The following is a 17,175-nucleotide window of genomic DNA, read 5'->3' as shown; positions in this document are numbered from 1 at the left end:
TTTAAATAGTTTTTCTTTTGGAAATATATTTAAATAGGTCATGAAATAAATAATCTATGAAATATATGATAATATACAATTATAGAAAAGTTAGAATATTTATAAAAATGATAATGATAAAAAGGATTTTTCTGTTTTAATGATAAAAAGGATAAAAAGGATTTTTCTACTCGTCAAATTAATTATTTAACTATCAAACTTTTTTGTTTGTTTTAATGTTAACTTATCAATTCAGATTTTTAGGATTGTACCAAAGCCCCTATAAATAAAGAGACAAGCCCGAGTTGCATCAAAGTTTGAGAGACAAAATGAGAAGGTTTGGGAAGAAAAACAAAAAAACAAACAAAGAGACAAGCCCCTCCTCTGAATGATAATATTGAAAACAACCAAAAGTTAAGGATAAAATACAATTTAAAGTTTTATATGAGCTTTTCCTTGGATATTACTGGATTTAACGTCTACAAATATTTTAAGAAACTAATACAACCACATTGATACAAAGTATACTTCGTCCGTATTATATAAAGTTATGTTTTAGTTTAAAAAATGGTTTCATTTTAAATGATGTTGGTAGAGGAACAAACCCACAATGTTTTACATTTTTAACGTAAAATAATTGTTTTATTGTTTCAAGACTTGTTCTATTATTGACTGAATTGTGGATTAAATATTAACAGCTTTTTAATATATACACAAATTTTTAAAATATTTATTATTTAATAAAAAAGATTACATATCAAACTGTTAATAAATAACTCAACAGTCAAATGAACTCGCGTTTGTCAAAATTAAAGGTTAATCAGGTTTGGGATAAACTTTTTTTTTATGCTGAAAATCGTCTTGTTATGATTACTTTTTTTTTAATAAAAGATGCTCATGTAAAATATATTCTCCCATATCTTGGGTAGAACAAAATACAGTATAATTTTTACAAACTCAAGCTCATTTTGATTGGGCATTGAAATATTAAGTTTTATATTCCGTGGTTCAAGTTTATCTAATAAAAACTTTTGATGAATTTGTGTTTTTCTAATTTCAGAGAAGGTGTTTTATTCGATCTGTCGTTTTCACCAAACTTTCTATTTTGATATATCGTCGCGCGTCTCTCAACAATTATTACTATAAGTCTTCATTTTTTATTTGGGTCAAATAAAAGTCTTGATTTTTCAGCAATGGTCCTCACAAACAGATAAGATTGGACGGCTGTGATTTTGGTTTCAATGTCAGCTAATAATATGTACCGTGAGATTCTCTTTGATACATTTCGTCAAAGGTCAAAAGTAAACATGCCACGTAGGGTGAGAACATTAGATATTTCCATTTGTAGCCTCCCCATCCATGCCCATAAAGTTCCAGAAGCCACTAAATGCAAAAACCCTAAAGCACTGAGAAAGCTTGTACCTTTGTTGAATCATGGCAATGGCCGTTCCTGTTAGTGCTCGTCCTCAGTCTCCCGGTATGATTCCTCTATCACCTCGTTCAGATTTTCACTGATTCGAGTTTCATTTCTCTGATTTTTTTGGTTTTTCTCTCTGAAAGCAGAAGGTTTTTACGCAATCAACAACCAGTTTCAGACGAATGGGCCAAAAGGGTTCTCTGAGATCAAGATTCTAGCGAACGAAGACATGTTCTTGAGGATGGATTTGCCTGGAGTTCCTGATGAAGGCGGCTTGAGTGTTTATCATAACCGGTCGCAGGAAACTGTGGTTGTTTTCGCCAAAGCACCCAAGGTTCACACACACGACTCCACCGAACGTCGTTACCAAACGATGACTGGAATTGGCTGTAGCTGCTGTGCGATCTCAAGCATCACCACCCACATGTCCGACGGTGTTTTTAGAGTTATCCTCTCCAAGACTCGCATCGATCCACACCGCTCTCCTTGCACCGGTCAGTACTATTACCCATCTAATGTATTACCGGTCAGTGTTTATAGATCATTTTTCTGATATAAAAAGTTTATGCTTTTGTCAACAGTTCTTGGTTGCTCAGGTTTCCGTGAAGGTATTTCCATTTCCATTTCCAGAAACTTTCAATATCTAAAAGTTTGGCTTTTTCCTACACAAACTTTCGAAAATTGTTTACTCATCTTTAAATGTTTGTCTTTTCTCTTTGTTTGTGGTCGGTAGATCTCCGTGGCACCGATCCAAATGGTATACAACTTTCTGGTCCTAGCTAGTAATTATATTTAGTATTGAGAGATTGGGTGTTTAAAATGAGAGTAATTGTATTTGTGGATCAGACCCGGCGTTAACCGGTCCGGTATTGCAGCCACATCCACTTGCGTTCCCACAACCGACTATGGCCTATGAGTCGAAGCAGCTCCCAAACGGCAAACTATTCGTGCGTGCAGACATGCCGGGTGTTCCCAAAGAAAACTTCACTGTCTCTGTCACGAATGGGCGAGTCAAGGTGACTGGTCAAGCTCCTGCGGTTAGCCATGATTCAAGTGGCCGTTTCTACTCTGGTGACGTCGCTATGCTCTCCACTCCTGTTGACATTCCCAGCCGTCGGATCAAGACCATCGCCAAGAACGGTGTCATTCGTCTCCTTATCCCTCCATTTTGATGATGAAACTATTTTGTCTTTCTAGTATGGTGGACCCTTTCTCTGGGATGGTGTCGTTTGTTTTGTGGATCGTGTCGTTTTACGTTTTATCAGTACTTATTTTGGTAATGTTTCAACGACGCAACTTATTTTTGGTATGTTTCGACTTTTTGGCTAGTTTGTTATCATTTTCCAAAGTCTGTTTTGCTATGAGTATCAACTTTAAGGGCCACATAACTCTTTTGAGCATGAAGCAATGCCAAATGATTTCCACTATCAAACTCAATACACATCCTTTCCACTTTTCTATCTGTTGAAACATCTCTAATTCTCTATACACACATATATATAGATGACAAAAGGGGATTTTCAGACCTTTGAATCTCTGGATCAAGTCTTCTTTGTCATCTTTGTGATTTCACAAACTAATTTTAGCAATCATCGATTGTTCTCAAAACTAAAAGTTTGGTGTGCATATTCAAGTAGGGGACAATGGGATTTTAGCTACCAAAACACTTCTTTAACTTGAGGCCCTAACACTGATATGCCACAGAATCAAAACTAGTGTGTTGTTTAAAGTGGTTACGAGGCTAAGATTATATATGCACACACTCACTAAAAAATCTCTGCCTAATACTAACTCTGGAATTGGTAGTGCAAACAAGTATTGAGCTGTCAAAAAGGAGGTTCTAGGTCGATGAGGGAAATACCTAGGACAATGAGTGGGACAAACAGCAGCTTGATTCAAGAAAACTCTTAACATTCAAATGCATATTGTGTTAAAATCTACCACATTTCCCGTACAGGCTTAGAGAAACAATCAATGAATCAAGACAAGAGTAGCTGTGTAGGCACTGAAAACTTCCAGGACCTGTGACAATTAGGACAGGACAATAGACTGTGATGTCTTCAAAACGCACTCTTAAACTATATACCATGATTCTATCAGCACAAATGAACTAGTACTATGCAATAACCAGGTTCAGAGACGTGCAGTATTAGTTATTGAGCAGGAAGCAATAAACTATCACCAAATTCACTTCACATCATTTCCTCTTTTTTCTATCTATTGAAACATCTCTACACGTATATTCAATTACATACTCTTCTTCTGATGACAATACGTTGCAGTTCCTGTTCTAGTTAGAACCAATGGGATTATCAGCTACCAACCCAATGTTGAAACAAGTAAACAAGTAAACAGAGTTCCAACTTTTAGGGTCTAAATGCTACCATCAAACTAACAGACAGCCATGCTTCACTAAACTTTAAAACATGCTAAAGGATAGGACCTGATAAACTATTGATTCCCCTGATAAACTATCTATCACACTCCAAACTATGTACATGGTTCTATCAGCACTAAGCATCGAGTAGCGTTAATAAACCAATACTTTGGATATGAATCAAGTAACAACAGTTAACTACTAACTTGTACAAACCCAATGCAAATAACGTATAATTTCATCCCAAAACTCACCTCCGAGAAAAACCACCGGCTCTCTGGCTCTGTTTCATGAAAAGGGCTCTCTCTCTTTCCTTCTCAACCCTCTCCCTCTTCAACTCCTTTAAGCTCTTCTTCCCACTCATCTTCTTCTTCTTAGCTTCATAACCACCACATCCACCATCATCACCCTCACCTCGAACACTATCATTTTCATCGTTACGTTTCTCAAGGACGCTTCACACCTTTACCAGCAACTCCATATCCCAATCTATACATTTTCCGATTCAACACTCTCCACAACAACATCCGTGGATTTAACAACAGCCGCCGCCACCACCACCACCGTCTCATCCTTACCCTTCTCTGCCTCCGGTGAGAGGGGCTAAACCACGGACGTTACGAAGCACTTCGAGACGAGATTCAGCATCTCTTTTTCTAGCGTCCTCGCGTTTGATCTGCTCTTCTCTAGCCGCAGCTTCTTCATCCTTTCGGACTGTCCAAGTTGTAAACGTTCCACCTCTTCTGTGGAAGAATATTCAAACCACCGTGACCTCCCATGGCTTAATCTTCCCAAACAAAATTAGGGTTTTCAAACGATGAAATTGAATTGAACGGAAAATAAAACTTGATCGGAATCGGAATTGATTTTTTTGCAGCCCAAGTTATTGATATTTAACTTTGAGGCCCATTGAGCCCATTACGTGATATTTTGATAATTCTAGGCCCAATAAACACCAAAACACTAGTTTTTCTATTCAGCACTAAGGTTGAGCCAATCAAACTCATTCTCTGGAAGCTCTTTCTCAACTTGTTTCACTCCTCTCTCAACAATTACATTGCCTTTGATTGCATACAGTCTCCAAAGCAATGAATTTGTATTGGCTAGTACTGTATCATTCCAGTTGTTTCCACATCTCTGAAACCTCTCCTCACAAGACCAACTTCCATTTCTCTTTCCACAAGCTCTCTTATAGAATCTATCATCTTATGTGCAACGGATTCAGCTTTACTTGACTTCTCTATCAATTGTGAATTGCTAAACAAAAGCCACCCATAAACGCCAAGACCCAGCTACTGTTATCTCTTGGTGGGTCTAGCCTTGTGGTTATCTCTAGGAAAAGATTCTCCATCACAGGAATCACAAAATCGTCATCAATAAGCGCCATTCTTAAGCACTGGAAGATATAAACCGCTCTATGAAACTCTGTTTTACTCGATGCAATATAATCTCGTAGCTCGTTCAAACTCTTCTCTACCATTCTTAAGATCATCATGTGGTTCTGTAATCAACATTTTGGCATTCCTCACAATCTCCTTGGTCTCTGTTCCGACTACTCCTTCGATCTCGTTCATGGAAGCCAACACAAAATGGCATTGATCTTTAGTGTAATGATACAGATTCATGTCTCCTGAGAAGAACCTCTCGAAATCCGAATCTCCATCAACGCCATTAGTAACTCTACTGTCATCCCTGTTTTCTCAAGCTGAATCCACATTTTAACAAAAGTTTGTAAAGCCAAGCTCCAATCTTCGACTCTATAAGGATAAAGAAAGACATTACTAGCTTTTGTCCAAAAAATTGTCGATGAAACTCTTGTAGACTGGTGGCAGATCGATGAAGACGTGAAAAGCCTTGACAGGTTCTTTGCTACTCGCTAGGGATAATATACAATCACCGAGCTCGTCCCATTTGTCTTTATGCAACTCCACGACATTGTAAGTTACAAAAGACACGATTTTCCTGAGGATCTTGATGTCAGATTCTTTGGTTTCTTGCATTGTAAGGCATAAAATCAAAAGGGGTTTGATTTCATAGAGAGAGTCGAGACGATTTGATTTTTCAGATAGGTGAGGGTCTCAGAGAGTTGAGAGATTGATCGGAGTCTGAGAATGCCATTGGAAGAAGATTGATAGACTTTAAGAAGCTTTAGGGTTAAGCAACCTGGGTTACAAGAAACGCAGATGTCGTAAAGCGCACGCGATGTTTTATACTCTTCGGAGTCTTGACGCTTAAAGAGATGATCGATGATCATCGCTACTTCTTCATGGCTTTCACTAACAAGAATCTCTCTCGCTTTCAACATAAGATTCAAAGATGAATATAAACCGGAACTAACCGTATGTTTAGTTGAAATCATTCAAAATGGCTGTCGTATACTTTTAGAATTATAGGCAAATAACTGTTCTTCCCACTCAGCTTCATCACCTCTATATCCACCATCATCATCCTCACCGCGAACACTATCATCTCCATCATTACATTTCTCAAGGTACCAAGGAGGCAAAGACGCTTCACACCTTTACCAGCAACACCATATCCTAATCTATATTTGTCTTCATCTACATTATTATACCTTATGACTTTAATTGAGGTTTGGTTTCTCTCTTAGCAATGTATCACCCAATTGAGTTTTTGTTGGCTTTGCTAATGAGAGGTTATAAAGGTTATCATAAGACACAATGAAGGTGTGATATTTGTTTGCTAGTGAGGATATAGATAGAGCTCATACACAATTAGGGTTAGTTTTGATTTCGAATAAAAAAATAGCTTTGTGAGCAAGCAATTTTCTCAATTCCGAAAATTAATGCATGATTAACATAATCTTATTTTGGGAAAATAATTTAATGATTCGAATATGCTATTTTGTTTAAGAAATATATGAAAATCGTATAGGATATAATTGAATAAAAGAGAGAATATGCCTTTGATTAGCTTTTAATTACATACAAATAAAATGAATGGTTAATATTAAAACAATAATATTTAGTATTAATTAGTTGTGATTAGATAAATTTGTATCATAAAATCGAGAATTTAGCAACAAAATCGGAAAAGTCAATAACTAATTTGCTTTAGAATCAAGTAAATGAATATTGTGATCAAAGAACAACATATATATGGTTAGTATAGATCTTTTCTAATTGTTTAGATTTTCTCAAATAATACGTAATTAATATGTGCAAGATTAAGACAAATAATTAATTATAAATTGTTAGTTGATAAAGTCGATTTGTAAATTTTTTTAAAGACAATATTTTGTCAAATAGATTTTGTTAGGATTAATATTGAAAATAGTAAATATTTGAGAGATTTTTCAACCAAAAACTTTATTAAAAATGTATATATAGATACTTTTTCAGCCAAGACTATGACTATTTGTACCATGGTCTCTTGGTAGCCTCATGTGAATCAAAATCTTGCTTCTCACTGTTTCTCTTGTTAGCATTTTAATATTGACTTTTGCTCCACTAAATTGGAAATATTTCCCCACATTTAGCATCATCATGACAGTTTGATAGCTACTCTTGTTTCTGGGAATCCGGTGGACCAACACGAACGAAATAGACATACCTACAGGAAGAAAGAAATCGGACAGTAGGAAAAAAATCCACCAATCACAAGCCTCCCGGTCAAATCGTCTTCATATCGCCATGCCTCAACCTAAACGAATATTTTTCTTTCCCCAATGTTTATTTTTTTAACTTTCTTTTTCTTTTTCTTTTTTTTTTCATGCAAAAAACTAATATATTCACTTTGTCTCTACTATTACTAAAGCTCTTTTGTGTTGGTCAATTTAACAATTGGTTTTTAGAATTTCGTCTTATATCTGTTGAAAGAATATGATAAAATAACAATTAAGACAGGAATAAGCGAGTATAATTCAATGTTTTTCTGGTATGCTTGTGTCATGACTTTCTTTCGAGAGACTGGATAGTTCATTTTTTTCACGTATATCGAGAAGCTAATTAACTATCTAGCATATGGGTTAGCTAATTATGCGTTTAGTTTGTCGCCAAGATTTCATTCTTCTACTTATGTTCCAGATATTGTTACTTTGCTCTTTGTAAATGATACGCGTGGGTCCACGAGACCGAGAAGCATTCACATATGATATTTTTTCTTTTAGTTTATGAATAAATTGTGAGTGACATTCTTTACCAGGGCCTACCAAAAAAGAAAAATTTACAAGTAGTACTCAAGTCATATAGTAGAAACGATATTGAGACAAAAAGAAAAATTTGGGTTACATCATAAAGGGGCTTATTGAATAGGTGAATATAGTGGAATCATATAGTACTCAAGTCTTTAATGAAGCACAGAGGGATAACACAACCAATGAGGAAGATTCAAATCAATCAACACAAGTGGATGGATAATTCAAACCAGTAGAGTAATTTTAGGTGATTGTGATAACCAAGTCAATAAGCCTCTTTCTTCTGATGTAACCTTGAAAGCAACAAAACATTTCCAATTACACAACTTTTGCAATTATAAATTTGTAATCTCTCAAATCACAACATCAAAAAGCTTTTATATACACAAGAAAGCTTGTATCTACATTGAGGACACGAGGTGTGAATCTTCAACCACTTCTCCACACACTCCAAGTGATACTTGTGTTTACATGGCAGCTCTGTTTCCATATCACTTTTGCTCCATTCCTCGAAACATATCACACACTCTCCTTTCTCCACCATCGCTACACGTGGTAACATCGCTACCGCCCGTATCGTTGCCGGCGATTCATTAGTCAACAACCGTGCGGTCGTCCTCGTCGACGAAACGGTTGCTCGTAAAGATATTTGCTCATCGATGAACCTCGTTAGTGTCATCAAACTCGATGTCCGCATGTTCGATGTCGATGATGTTACGTACGTTTCTGATCGATGAAGTGATCATACTTTACCAACTGGTTATGTTTCAAATTTTTAATTTTGGTAATGTAAACCAATATTGACAAAATTCGAAGGGAATATGATCTTCACATACGAATTCAACAATAGATCCTAATCATGCTTCTACAAAACATGATTCCAATTGAATTCATTACCTTCTCCTAAAAAAACAAAAGTTGACGTCAAAACCCTCATGCTGAGTCAGAAGATTCAGAAATCATAATCACTAGTCTTCAGCTTCAAGAGGCATTTTGTATCTACACTGAGGACACGTGGCGTGAATCTTCAACCACTTCTTCACACATTCCAAGTGATACTTGTGTTTACATGGTAGCTCCGTCTCCATATCACCTTTGCGCCATTCCTCCAGACATATCACACACTCTCCATTCTCCACCATCGCTACACGCGACAACTTTGTTACAGTTTTAAACGTCTCCCACAAGCTCCCAAATTGTATGTAAGAAGTTTGAGTGAATGAATTTGCTACTTCTTCACTCATTGTTATCATATTTCTTGCCGATGTAGGCATAATCTCTACTGTTGACATTGACGATGATACGGTTCCTGGTGCCAACATTGACGCTTGCACACTCATCCTGGTCGACGAGGACATTGGGAAGGTACCTCGTGTCGACATTGACGTCTGCAAAACCCTAGATGAGTTTGATGAAGGCACGTTTGTGGTCGATGTGGGCACGGTAGTCCTACTCCTAGTTGAAGAAGTTGTATTCGTCTCCCACAGCCTCCCAAATTGTATGTAAGGAGTTTGAGTACTGAATGTATTTGCTACTTCTTCGCTCCTTGTTATCACATTTCTTGATGATGTAGGCATAATTTCCGGTGTTGACATTGACGTTTGCATGCTACTCGTTGATGTCGACGATGATACGGTTTCTCGTCCTGACATGGATGATTGCACATTCCTCCTCGTCGACGAGGACATTGGGGAGGTACCTCGTCTCGACATTGACGTCTGCAAAACTCTAGGTGAGTTTGATGATGGCACGGTCGGCCAACTCCTAGTTGAAGGAGTTGTATTCGTCTCCCACAGGCTCCCAAATTGTATGTAAGAAGTTTGAGTGAATGTATTTGCTACTTCTTCGCTGCTTGTTATCACATTTCTTGATGATGTAGGCATAATTTCCGGGGTTGACGTAGACGTTTGCATGCTCCTCGTTGATGTCGACGATGGTACGGTTTCTCGTGCTGACATGGATGCTTGCACACTCCTCCTCGTCGACGAGGACATTGGCGAGGTACCTCGTCTCGACATTGAGGTCTGCAAAACCCTAGGTGAGTTTGATGTGGATGATGGCACGTTTGTTGTCGATATGGGCATGATCGCCCTGCTTCTATTTGAAGCTGCTCTATCCGTAGCGGACTGATGACGAGCATGGAAAAAACGGTCGTCGGGAAAATCTCCTCCAGATGACATTGAAGTATGTGCAACCCTTGGTGTCATCAAACTCGTAGATCGCATGTTCGATGTCGATGTTGGCAAGTTTGTTGCCGTAGTTGGAGTTGTTCTATTTGTAACGGAAAGATATCGATGATAAAAGAAACGCTCGTCACGCATATCCGAGGACATTGCAACTCAAAACCTAAAGGACAAAAAAAAACGAAATAGAGATTATATTAAGAGATCAAAGGTTTTTTTGTATGTCGTCATCTCTTGTTATTAAGAAGAAATAAAACAGATCGAGAGTTCTAAATTATGGAGAACGAAAACCTTATAGATAAGATTTTCTCGGCGCTTGTTATTAAACTCTTTATGGTTGATTGTTTTTTTGACATACTCTTTTTGTTGTTTAGATTCGACTTTTGAGTTACAGTTTCGTTAATGCTCTAGATTTTTTTTTGAATATTTAACTTTATCATAAAAAATAAATTTATCATATCAAAACTGATTTACAAAAGTGTTAGCAATTTTTTGTGAAAGATTTGTTTTCTAGTTTTAGAGAAAAATTGAACTATTTTCACTATATATTTTAGAGTTAAACCATGCGGATACGTAGAATATTATTGAAATTGAACTATATCATTATCCAATATCCCATAAATTTTTATTACATTAAATCTTCTTTTTGACCAAACCAATCTCCATGAACAAAAGATCGATGCCGGTTCAAGAGACTGAATTTAGAAATTGGAAACTAAAAAGAAGGGAATTCGATCTCAGCTCCACATTTCCCATGTGGGAAAACCGGACATTCGATTAAACCGGAACCAGACCGGTCAACACAAAGATAGACTTGGTACAATTGGCTATTACCAGAACCATCTCTGTTACACTCAACCCAAGGAGTGAAACCAATTGACTCTTTTATCGAATCTCTTATGCTCTCCAAAGAGTAAGATTTTCCATCCGGATTAATCCCTATTACATAATAAACCAATAGTTAGACCAATGAGATCCAAACCGGGAAAATAAAAAGGTACTTTGACATCAAAACGTACCGGCTTTGGTTAGAGCTCCAAGGAGATTGGTTTTCTGTTTAAGGTTAAGAGCGGTTTGGAAATATTCATGTTGATCGATAACCGATTCAGAGCAAGTACCATGCTTCTCCCATTCGTGCTCCCAAAACGCTTCACCTGAACCGCTTGGGCAAGCCAGTGTTGGCCAGCTCTTCTTCATTGAAGTGAGAAGATCTGATATCTGTACCAAACCAAATCAAACCAACCGGTTATGTACAAAACTTTCCATATTTTTTACCTTAAACCATATTTTTGACCTTAAAACAGAAATGTTTGATCTTATTACCGTTGAGCTATCGAATGGTTTAGAGGCATCACAGTTAGATGGATAAGTTCCATCTTTGTAGTTAGGCCAAAGACCATGAATGCCAAAATCAGCAGCTGGTTTGCCTGAATTTGGATAACAACACTTCTTCTGTGTGTCACAGTATGATCCTGGCCACTATACAATAAAACACAAAACAATATTAGATGATTATAAAAAATCATCAGAAACATTCTTAGAATGATTTTATTACTTGTTGGACGAAGTAGAAGAAATCAAAATCTTCAGAGGAAGAAGAAGCAGAGAAGACAGAAGGCAAGATTACGAGAAGACTGATCAAACACAATGATGCTAGAAGAATCTTCATCTTTCAAAGTTTTTTGTAAGAGAAGATTGTGATTTTGAGGGTTATAAGATTGAGATGGTTAATGGGTGAATATATATAAAGAGAAATAGAATCAGAGGAATGTGAATAGAGAGATATCAGTTTCCTAGTTTGTGTAATAATGAAATGGACAGATACATCAAAAGAATCTCGGAGATTTATGGTATATACTGTACCTTTTGTTTTATGTGAAGTGTATGTATGTTTACGAGATTTGTTTTTAATTTTGTTCTCCTTGGAATCTGAATCATATGAGATTACGTGTGGACATAGTTGTTGTGTTTTTTTTTAATTTTGAAGTCGTAACGTTCACACTTGTTTGTTAGAAGGTTCGTTTTGTATGCACGTAACGGCCCAATAATATTTTATATTTATGTTTTTAAGCAAGCCCAATTATTGATATCTAACTTATATAATCTATTAAGTTTAATGATTTTATCTAAAACTAAATTGCATTAAGCAATAATTTTTTTTAATTCTATTATATAAGTAGACAATAATGAAATAACTAGTTTGTAAACAACTTTCCTCAGAATTACTTCGTTTGAGCGATAATAATTTCAGATGACAAAAAAAGATAGATAATCAATTATCTTGAACTTTATAATTAATGTGTTAAATATTTATATATCTATATACGGAAGTATTAAATAAACAATCTTTTTGTAAGTAAATTTCGTGTGAAACTTTCTTGGATGTGTCTTAGTATTTTCTCATTTTCCTATAACAACTTAATAAATTACTACACGTAAACCAGAATTATAAGTTAACTTGGCAAATTTTCTCAAAATAAAATTACTCAGTTTGAACTCAAACTCGGAATATTATTGGTCCCCAGTTCGTTGCCGACAATTTTTCTTTGCTCCTATAGAAGAAGTGTTTTAATAGTAGACGATATCTGAACTGTATTTGTCCTCGTTGTTATTAATGATGTGTTTTAAATTTGTCACACAATGTCGATCAAACTTATTTGTCAACGAATTGTTTAATACTTTATAACTTCTTGAAAATAATAAAATAAGTAATGATTTAGAGTTGCTTTTCTAATTTTATTGAAATTTTTTAATTTCCAATGCAACATCAATTTTTCTTGCTTAAACTATCTACAATGGTTACTTATATACAACATCCATTTTTTTTTTCTTTTAATACTTCACATCGTCTTCTCTTTTACACATTATTATTTAACACCTATACAATTTTTATCTTGAATAATTGTTGAGAATACCCTTTTCACATTACCCTTTTTCAATTCTACTCTTTCCTATTTGTCATTTTTATTTTTACCTTCTTTAAATTTTAATGACCATTTACCGTTATTTGGAAATTGTTTTAGGTAAACAAAATGAAATATTAATATTTTTCGCCTAAAATATTCCAAAATAAATTTCCCACCAAATAATTTTGAAAAAACAATTTCCCGCCAATTTTTTTTTTCCAAAAATATTTTTCCCGCCAAATTTACACGAGATTTTAAAAGAGTTTTAAAAGAATTACACGGGATTTTAAAATATTTACAAGGATTTTAAAAGGGTTTAAAAAGATTTACAAGGGATTTTAAAAGGGTTTTAAAAGTTTTACAGGGGATTTTAAAAGGGTTTTAAAAGATTTATAAGAGATTTTAAAGGGCTTTAAAAGATTTACAAAGGTTTTATAAAGATTTTTAAAGGGTTCAAAATTGTTTGAAAAGTGTTTTAAAATATTTACAAGTGATTTTAAAAGGGTGTTAAAAGATTTACAAGGGATTTTAAAAGGGTTTTAAAAGATTTACAAGGGATTTTAAAAGGGTTTTAAAGATTTACAAGAGATTTTAAAAGGGTTTTAAGATATGTACAAGGGTTTTTAAAAGATTTTTAAAGAGTTTACAAGAAGATTCTTTAAAAACTCTTGTAAAATTTTTTAAAACCTTTTAAAATCCATTGTAAATCTTTTAAAACCCTTTTAAAATCCCTTGTAAATCTATTTCCCGCAAAAAAAAAATTACAAGGATTTTTAGAAGCAATTTTTTGGTTGTAAAAATTTTTGGCGAGAATATTTTTTTTTGGCGGGAAAAATGTTTGACGAAATTTTTTTTTTTTGGCGGGGAAAGAAAAATTGGCGGGAAAATTTCAGTTTCCAATTACATGTTCCTATTAGATGAGGATAATTTGGTCATTCTGGTCAAGGAAATGAGTATTTTTAAAAATGGACAACACGAAAGGGTATTGTTGCAAAAGGTAGTAAAAAAAGGGTAGTTTTGCAAATCTCCCTTTTATATTTACAATAGTTTTGTTTAATAAAATTACAATACCTTACCCCACCATTTTTATTTCATTTTTTTCATTTTATTTATGTTTATGTTTTTGTGATTACATATTATTAATCATTGTTAATATTAAATTAAATTAAAATAATTTTATAAATTATTTTTGTGTTAATATTTGTTTTTATTTTATATAATATTTTTAAAAACTTTTATAAATAATAAAAACGAGAAATAGAAATTATTATTACTAAAACACATACAATGAACATAAATTTAAAATGCAAAAATACAATAAGCACACAACAAGTAAGAAAACACTAATAATTTAATTAATACAATAATCTCAACTCACAAACTTAAAAATTTCATTCACCATGGAACATTCCGAATTGTGCTCGTATGTGTTTGACTGGATCTGCTTGCAATTCGTGATGTACATTTAAATCACGCAACTCGGACCTAGCACGCACATGATTTGTAAATACGGGTAGCACTTCGGTCGAGAATGGTTGTTGTGTACTCGACCTACTTGCCTCAAATTGATCATAATCCGTCCAATGTTGAGCATATGTCTCTCGTTCATCCTCAACAATCATATTATGCAATATGATACACGATCTCATGATGATAGCCAACACGGTTTTTTATTTTTTGTATTCAAATCAAATGAAAATAGTATCTATTTATAGAGAATGAAAATTATAAATTTTGATATTTTTATGTATAAATATTATAAAATAATTGAAGTTATATAATTGAAATGAAACAAAAAAAAATAGAAATCAAAGCAATCAATCAAAATATAACACTTGTCACACTTATTTTCTATCTTCTACTTTCAGGGATGTTGATATTTATCAACACTAAATTTGCCATATCACCTAACTTTTAATTACAACAAATCAATGTAGTGAAAATATTTTTTTCACCAGTTGTAAAATGGTTTGTTACAACAAATCATTGTAACTAGTCTGAGGTTAAATCAGCTTATTAGATTTTATTTTATTTTATTTTATTAGTTCTAACACTTATGAAAATTATTGAACAGGTGACACCATATCGATTACCATGTTAAATCATATTTTGAATCAATTTATAAAACTATAAGAAACAATACACAGTTATATGATTTTTAGCTACGGAAAATTATGTTGTTGGTCTGGAGATGACGTCACCAAAAATCCCCACAAGAACATTTTCCATCTTCAAAATGATGAAACCTTTGAACATCTCTAAGAACAACTTTCCTACCAAATATAAGAGATATCAACTTTGCTGCATTGTGACAATCTCTACACACCCTAAGATTCTTCACAACCCGAATCGTTGTTCCCGGAGGAGTATTCAATAATCCAAACGTTATCGCAAGCTTTTCGCTGTGATACCTAAGCGTAATTTCCTTCTCTTGGTCATTCATATTGGCGTGAACTACCATTGATGTATCAGGAACATAACCTGAAAGCTTTAGCTCTTTCACCATTTCATCTAATGCTCTGTGAAGCTTTGTGGTTGCAGACTTCACACCATCCCCTGAGAAAAACTCATGAACCACATTGTTTACCTCAATCGAGCTGCAACCGGGAACTTTAACCGCCTTTCGATCTTTCATCACCTTTCTTAAAGAATCTACATATTCCCATTTCTTGTTTCTCGCGTATAGGTTTGATAAAATCACGTAATCGCCACCGTGTGAATCATCTAGCTCAAAGATCCTCTCGCTAACCTTTTCAGCTAGGTCCAAATTGTTATGGCTGCTACAAGCAGCTAAAAGAATCCTCCATAGCATTGGTGTTGGGCTAATTGGGAGCTTATCAATGAATTCATATGCATCTTCTAAATTTCCAGCTCTACTAAGAAGATCTACCATAGAACCATAATGCTTAATACTCGGAACAATCCCAAATTTGCTAACCATCTGTGAGAAATACTTTCTCCCTTCTTCCACTCGACCAGTGTGGCTGCAAGCGTTTAACAGACCGAGAAATGTGATCTCATCAGGCTGAACATTTTCAGACCTCATTCTCTCAAACATCAACATGGATTTCTCAGCTTTCCCATGATTCGCATAAGCTACAATCATTGCTGACCAAGCTTGTGTATCCTTATACCTCATTTTTTCGAATATAGACACTGCATCATCCAAGCTACCACATTTCGCAAACATATCGATCAAAGCTGTGTTTACTTTCACATACTTACAGAAACTATGTTTCTTAGCATACTTATGTATCCATTTCCCTAAATCTAACGATCCCAACAGAGCACAAGATGACAGAACACTCAAAAGGGTAATCTCATTCGGCTTCAAGTACTTACCTTGCATTTCACGGAACAAAGATAAAGCCTCGTTCGGTCTGTTTCTTCTCGCATAACCCGTGATCATAGCATTATAACAAACAACACACGGCTCAACAATCCGATCAAACACACAACGAGCAGAATCCACATCTTCACACTCAGTGTACATATTAATAAGCGTTGGACAAACATAGACATTATCATCAAGCCCTAGTTTCATCGACAAACAATGCAATTGTCTACCTTCTTCTAACGCCTTTGCTACTGCACAAGCTTTGAGAAGAGACGGGAAAGTGTAGTTGTCAGGTAAAATACCATCTTCTAAGATCTCAACGAAGAGACTAAAAACCTCAAGAGGATTCGTGAAGCGAGAATACCCACGAGCCATAGAATTAAAAATGACAATATCTGGTTCAGACATTGCCTCGAACAAGTGGCGTGCATATGACATTGAAGACTCCGTTGGAGACTCAGTGCAGAAATTTATCAGCTTAGCGACGAAGGAAACATCTTCAATATGAGATTTGATCGCGTAAGCTTGAATTTGCATCAGCTCTCTTAGAGAATTGCATTTGGAAATCAGAAGAATCGGGTTTTGTGTATTCACAGTGTCGATTTTCGAATGCTTAGTGAACGTTTCTGCGTGTGAGAATGATGATATTAGTGAAGCTGAAGATATCGCCATTAAAGCTCTGATTTTGAGCTTCTCATTATTCAAACTGACAAATCTTGAGGATAACGATAAGCCTGTTATGTGATCATGACCCGATTGCAAAATTAATAATCAAATAACCCGACCCGACCCGAATTGTAATTTAATAATTAGGTATAAA

General features: G+C 35.0%; 5 protein-coding genes across 6 annotated transcripts; 1 reads left to right on the top strand and 4 right to left on the bottom strand.

Annotated features, from left to right (window-relative positions):
- Window positions 1-1,330: 1,330 nt before the first annotated feature.
- On the top strand, window positions 1,331-2,850 carry AT2G03020 (Heat shock protein HSP20/alpha crystallin family). 2 transcript variants are annotated; one of them, NM_126354.3, is made up of 5 exons: window positions 1,331-1,456; window positions 1,543-1,890; window positions 1,978-2,004; window positions 2,130-2,153; window positions 2,243-2,850. In NM_126354.3, the coding sequence occupies exons 1-5, from the start codon at window positions 1,414-1,416 to the stop codon at window positions 2,566-2,568; spliced, it is 768 nt and encodes a 255-aa protein (NP_178402.2). In that variant the 5' UTR covers window positions 1,331-1,413; the 3' UTR covers window positions 2,569-2,850. The 2 variants fall into 2 exon arrangements, with proteins under 2 accessions (NP_178402.2, NP_973408.1); NM_201679.2 differs by lacking the exon at window positions 2,130-2,153 and having other exon boundaries at window positions 1,347-1,456; window positions 2,243-2,808.
- A 1,173-nt stretch (window positions 2,851-4,023) lies between these two features.
- Window positions 4,024-6,248, bottom strand: AT2G03010 (hypothetical protein (DUF577); the record flags this gene model as incomplete). Its single annotated transcript, NM_126353.4, has 7 exons — window positions 4,024-4,228; window positions 4,352-4,516; window positions 4,777-4,971; window positions 5,208-5,373; window positions 5,587-5,757; window positions 5,937-6,068; window positions 6,176-6,248. The coding sequence occupies 7 exons, from the start codon at window positions 6,246-6,248 to the stop codon at window positions 4,024-4,026; spliced, it is 1,107 nt and encodes a 368-aa protein (NP_178401.4).
- A 2,039-nt stretch (window positions 6,249-8,287) lies between these two features.
- Window positions 8,288-10,262, bottom strand: AT2G03000 (RING/U-box superfamily protein; the record flags this gene model as incomplete). Its single annotated transcript, NM_126352.1, has 2 exons — window positions 8,288-8,655; window positions 9,023-10,262. The coding sequence occupies 2 exons, from the start codon at window positions 10,260-10,262 to the stop codon at window positions 8,288-8,290; spliced, it is 1,608 nt and encodes a 535-aa protein (NP_178400.1).
- Window positions 10,263-10,608: 346 nt separating this feature from the next.
- On the bottom strand, window positions 10,609-11,989 carry RNS1 (ribonuclease 1). Its single transcript, NM_126351.3, has 4 exons — window positions 11,668-11,989; window positions 11,436-11,591; window positions 11,132-11,330; window positions 10,609-11,051 (listed from the first exon to the last, which is right to left on the bottom strand). The coding sequence occupies exons 1-4, from the start codon at window positions 11,779-11,781 to the stop codon at window positions 10,828-10,830; spliced, it is 693 nt and encodes a 230-aa protein (NP_178399.1). The 5' UTR covers window positions 11,782-11,989; the 3' UTR covers window positions 10,609-10,827.
- Window positions 11,990-15,062: 3,073 nt separating this feature from the next.
- OTP85 (Pentatricopeptide repeat (PPR) superfamily protein) lies at window positions 15,063-17,136 on the bottom strand. Its single transcript, NM_126350.3, has one exon. It carries the CDS (start codon window positions 17,025-17,027, stop codon window positions 15,216-15,218), a length of 1,812 nt encoding a protein of 603 aa, NP_178398.1. The 5' UTR covers window positions 17,028-17,136; the 3' UTR covers window positions 15,063-15,215.
- Between the last annotated feature and the right edge of the window lie 39 nt (window positions 17,137-17,175).

This window comes from Arabidopsis thaliana, chromosome 2, assembly GCF_000001735.4.
Source record: "Arabidopsis thaliana chromosome 2, partial sequence".
NCBI classification, from domain to species: Eukaryota; Viridiplantae; Streptophyta; class Magnoliopsida; order Brassicales; family Brassicaceae; genus Arabidopsis; species Arabidopsis thaliana.
This window is presented reverse-complemented; position numbering and strand designations above follow the sequence as displayed.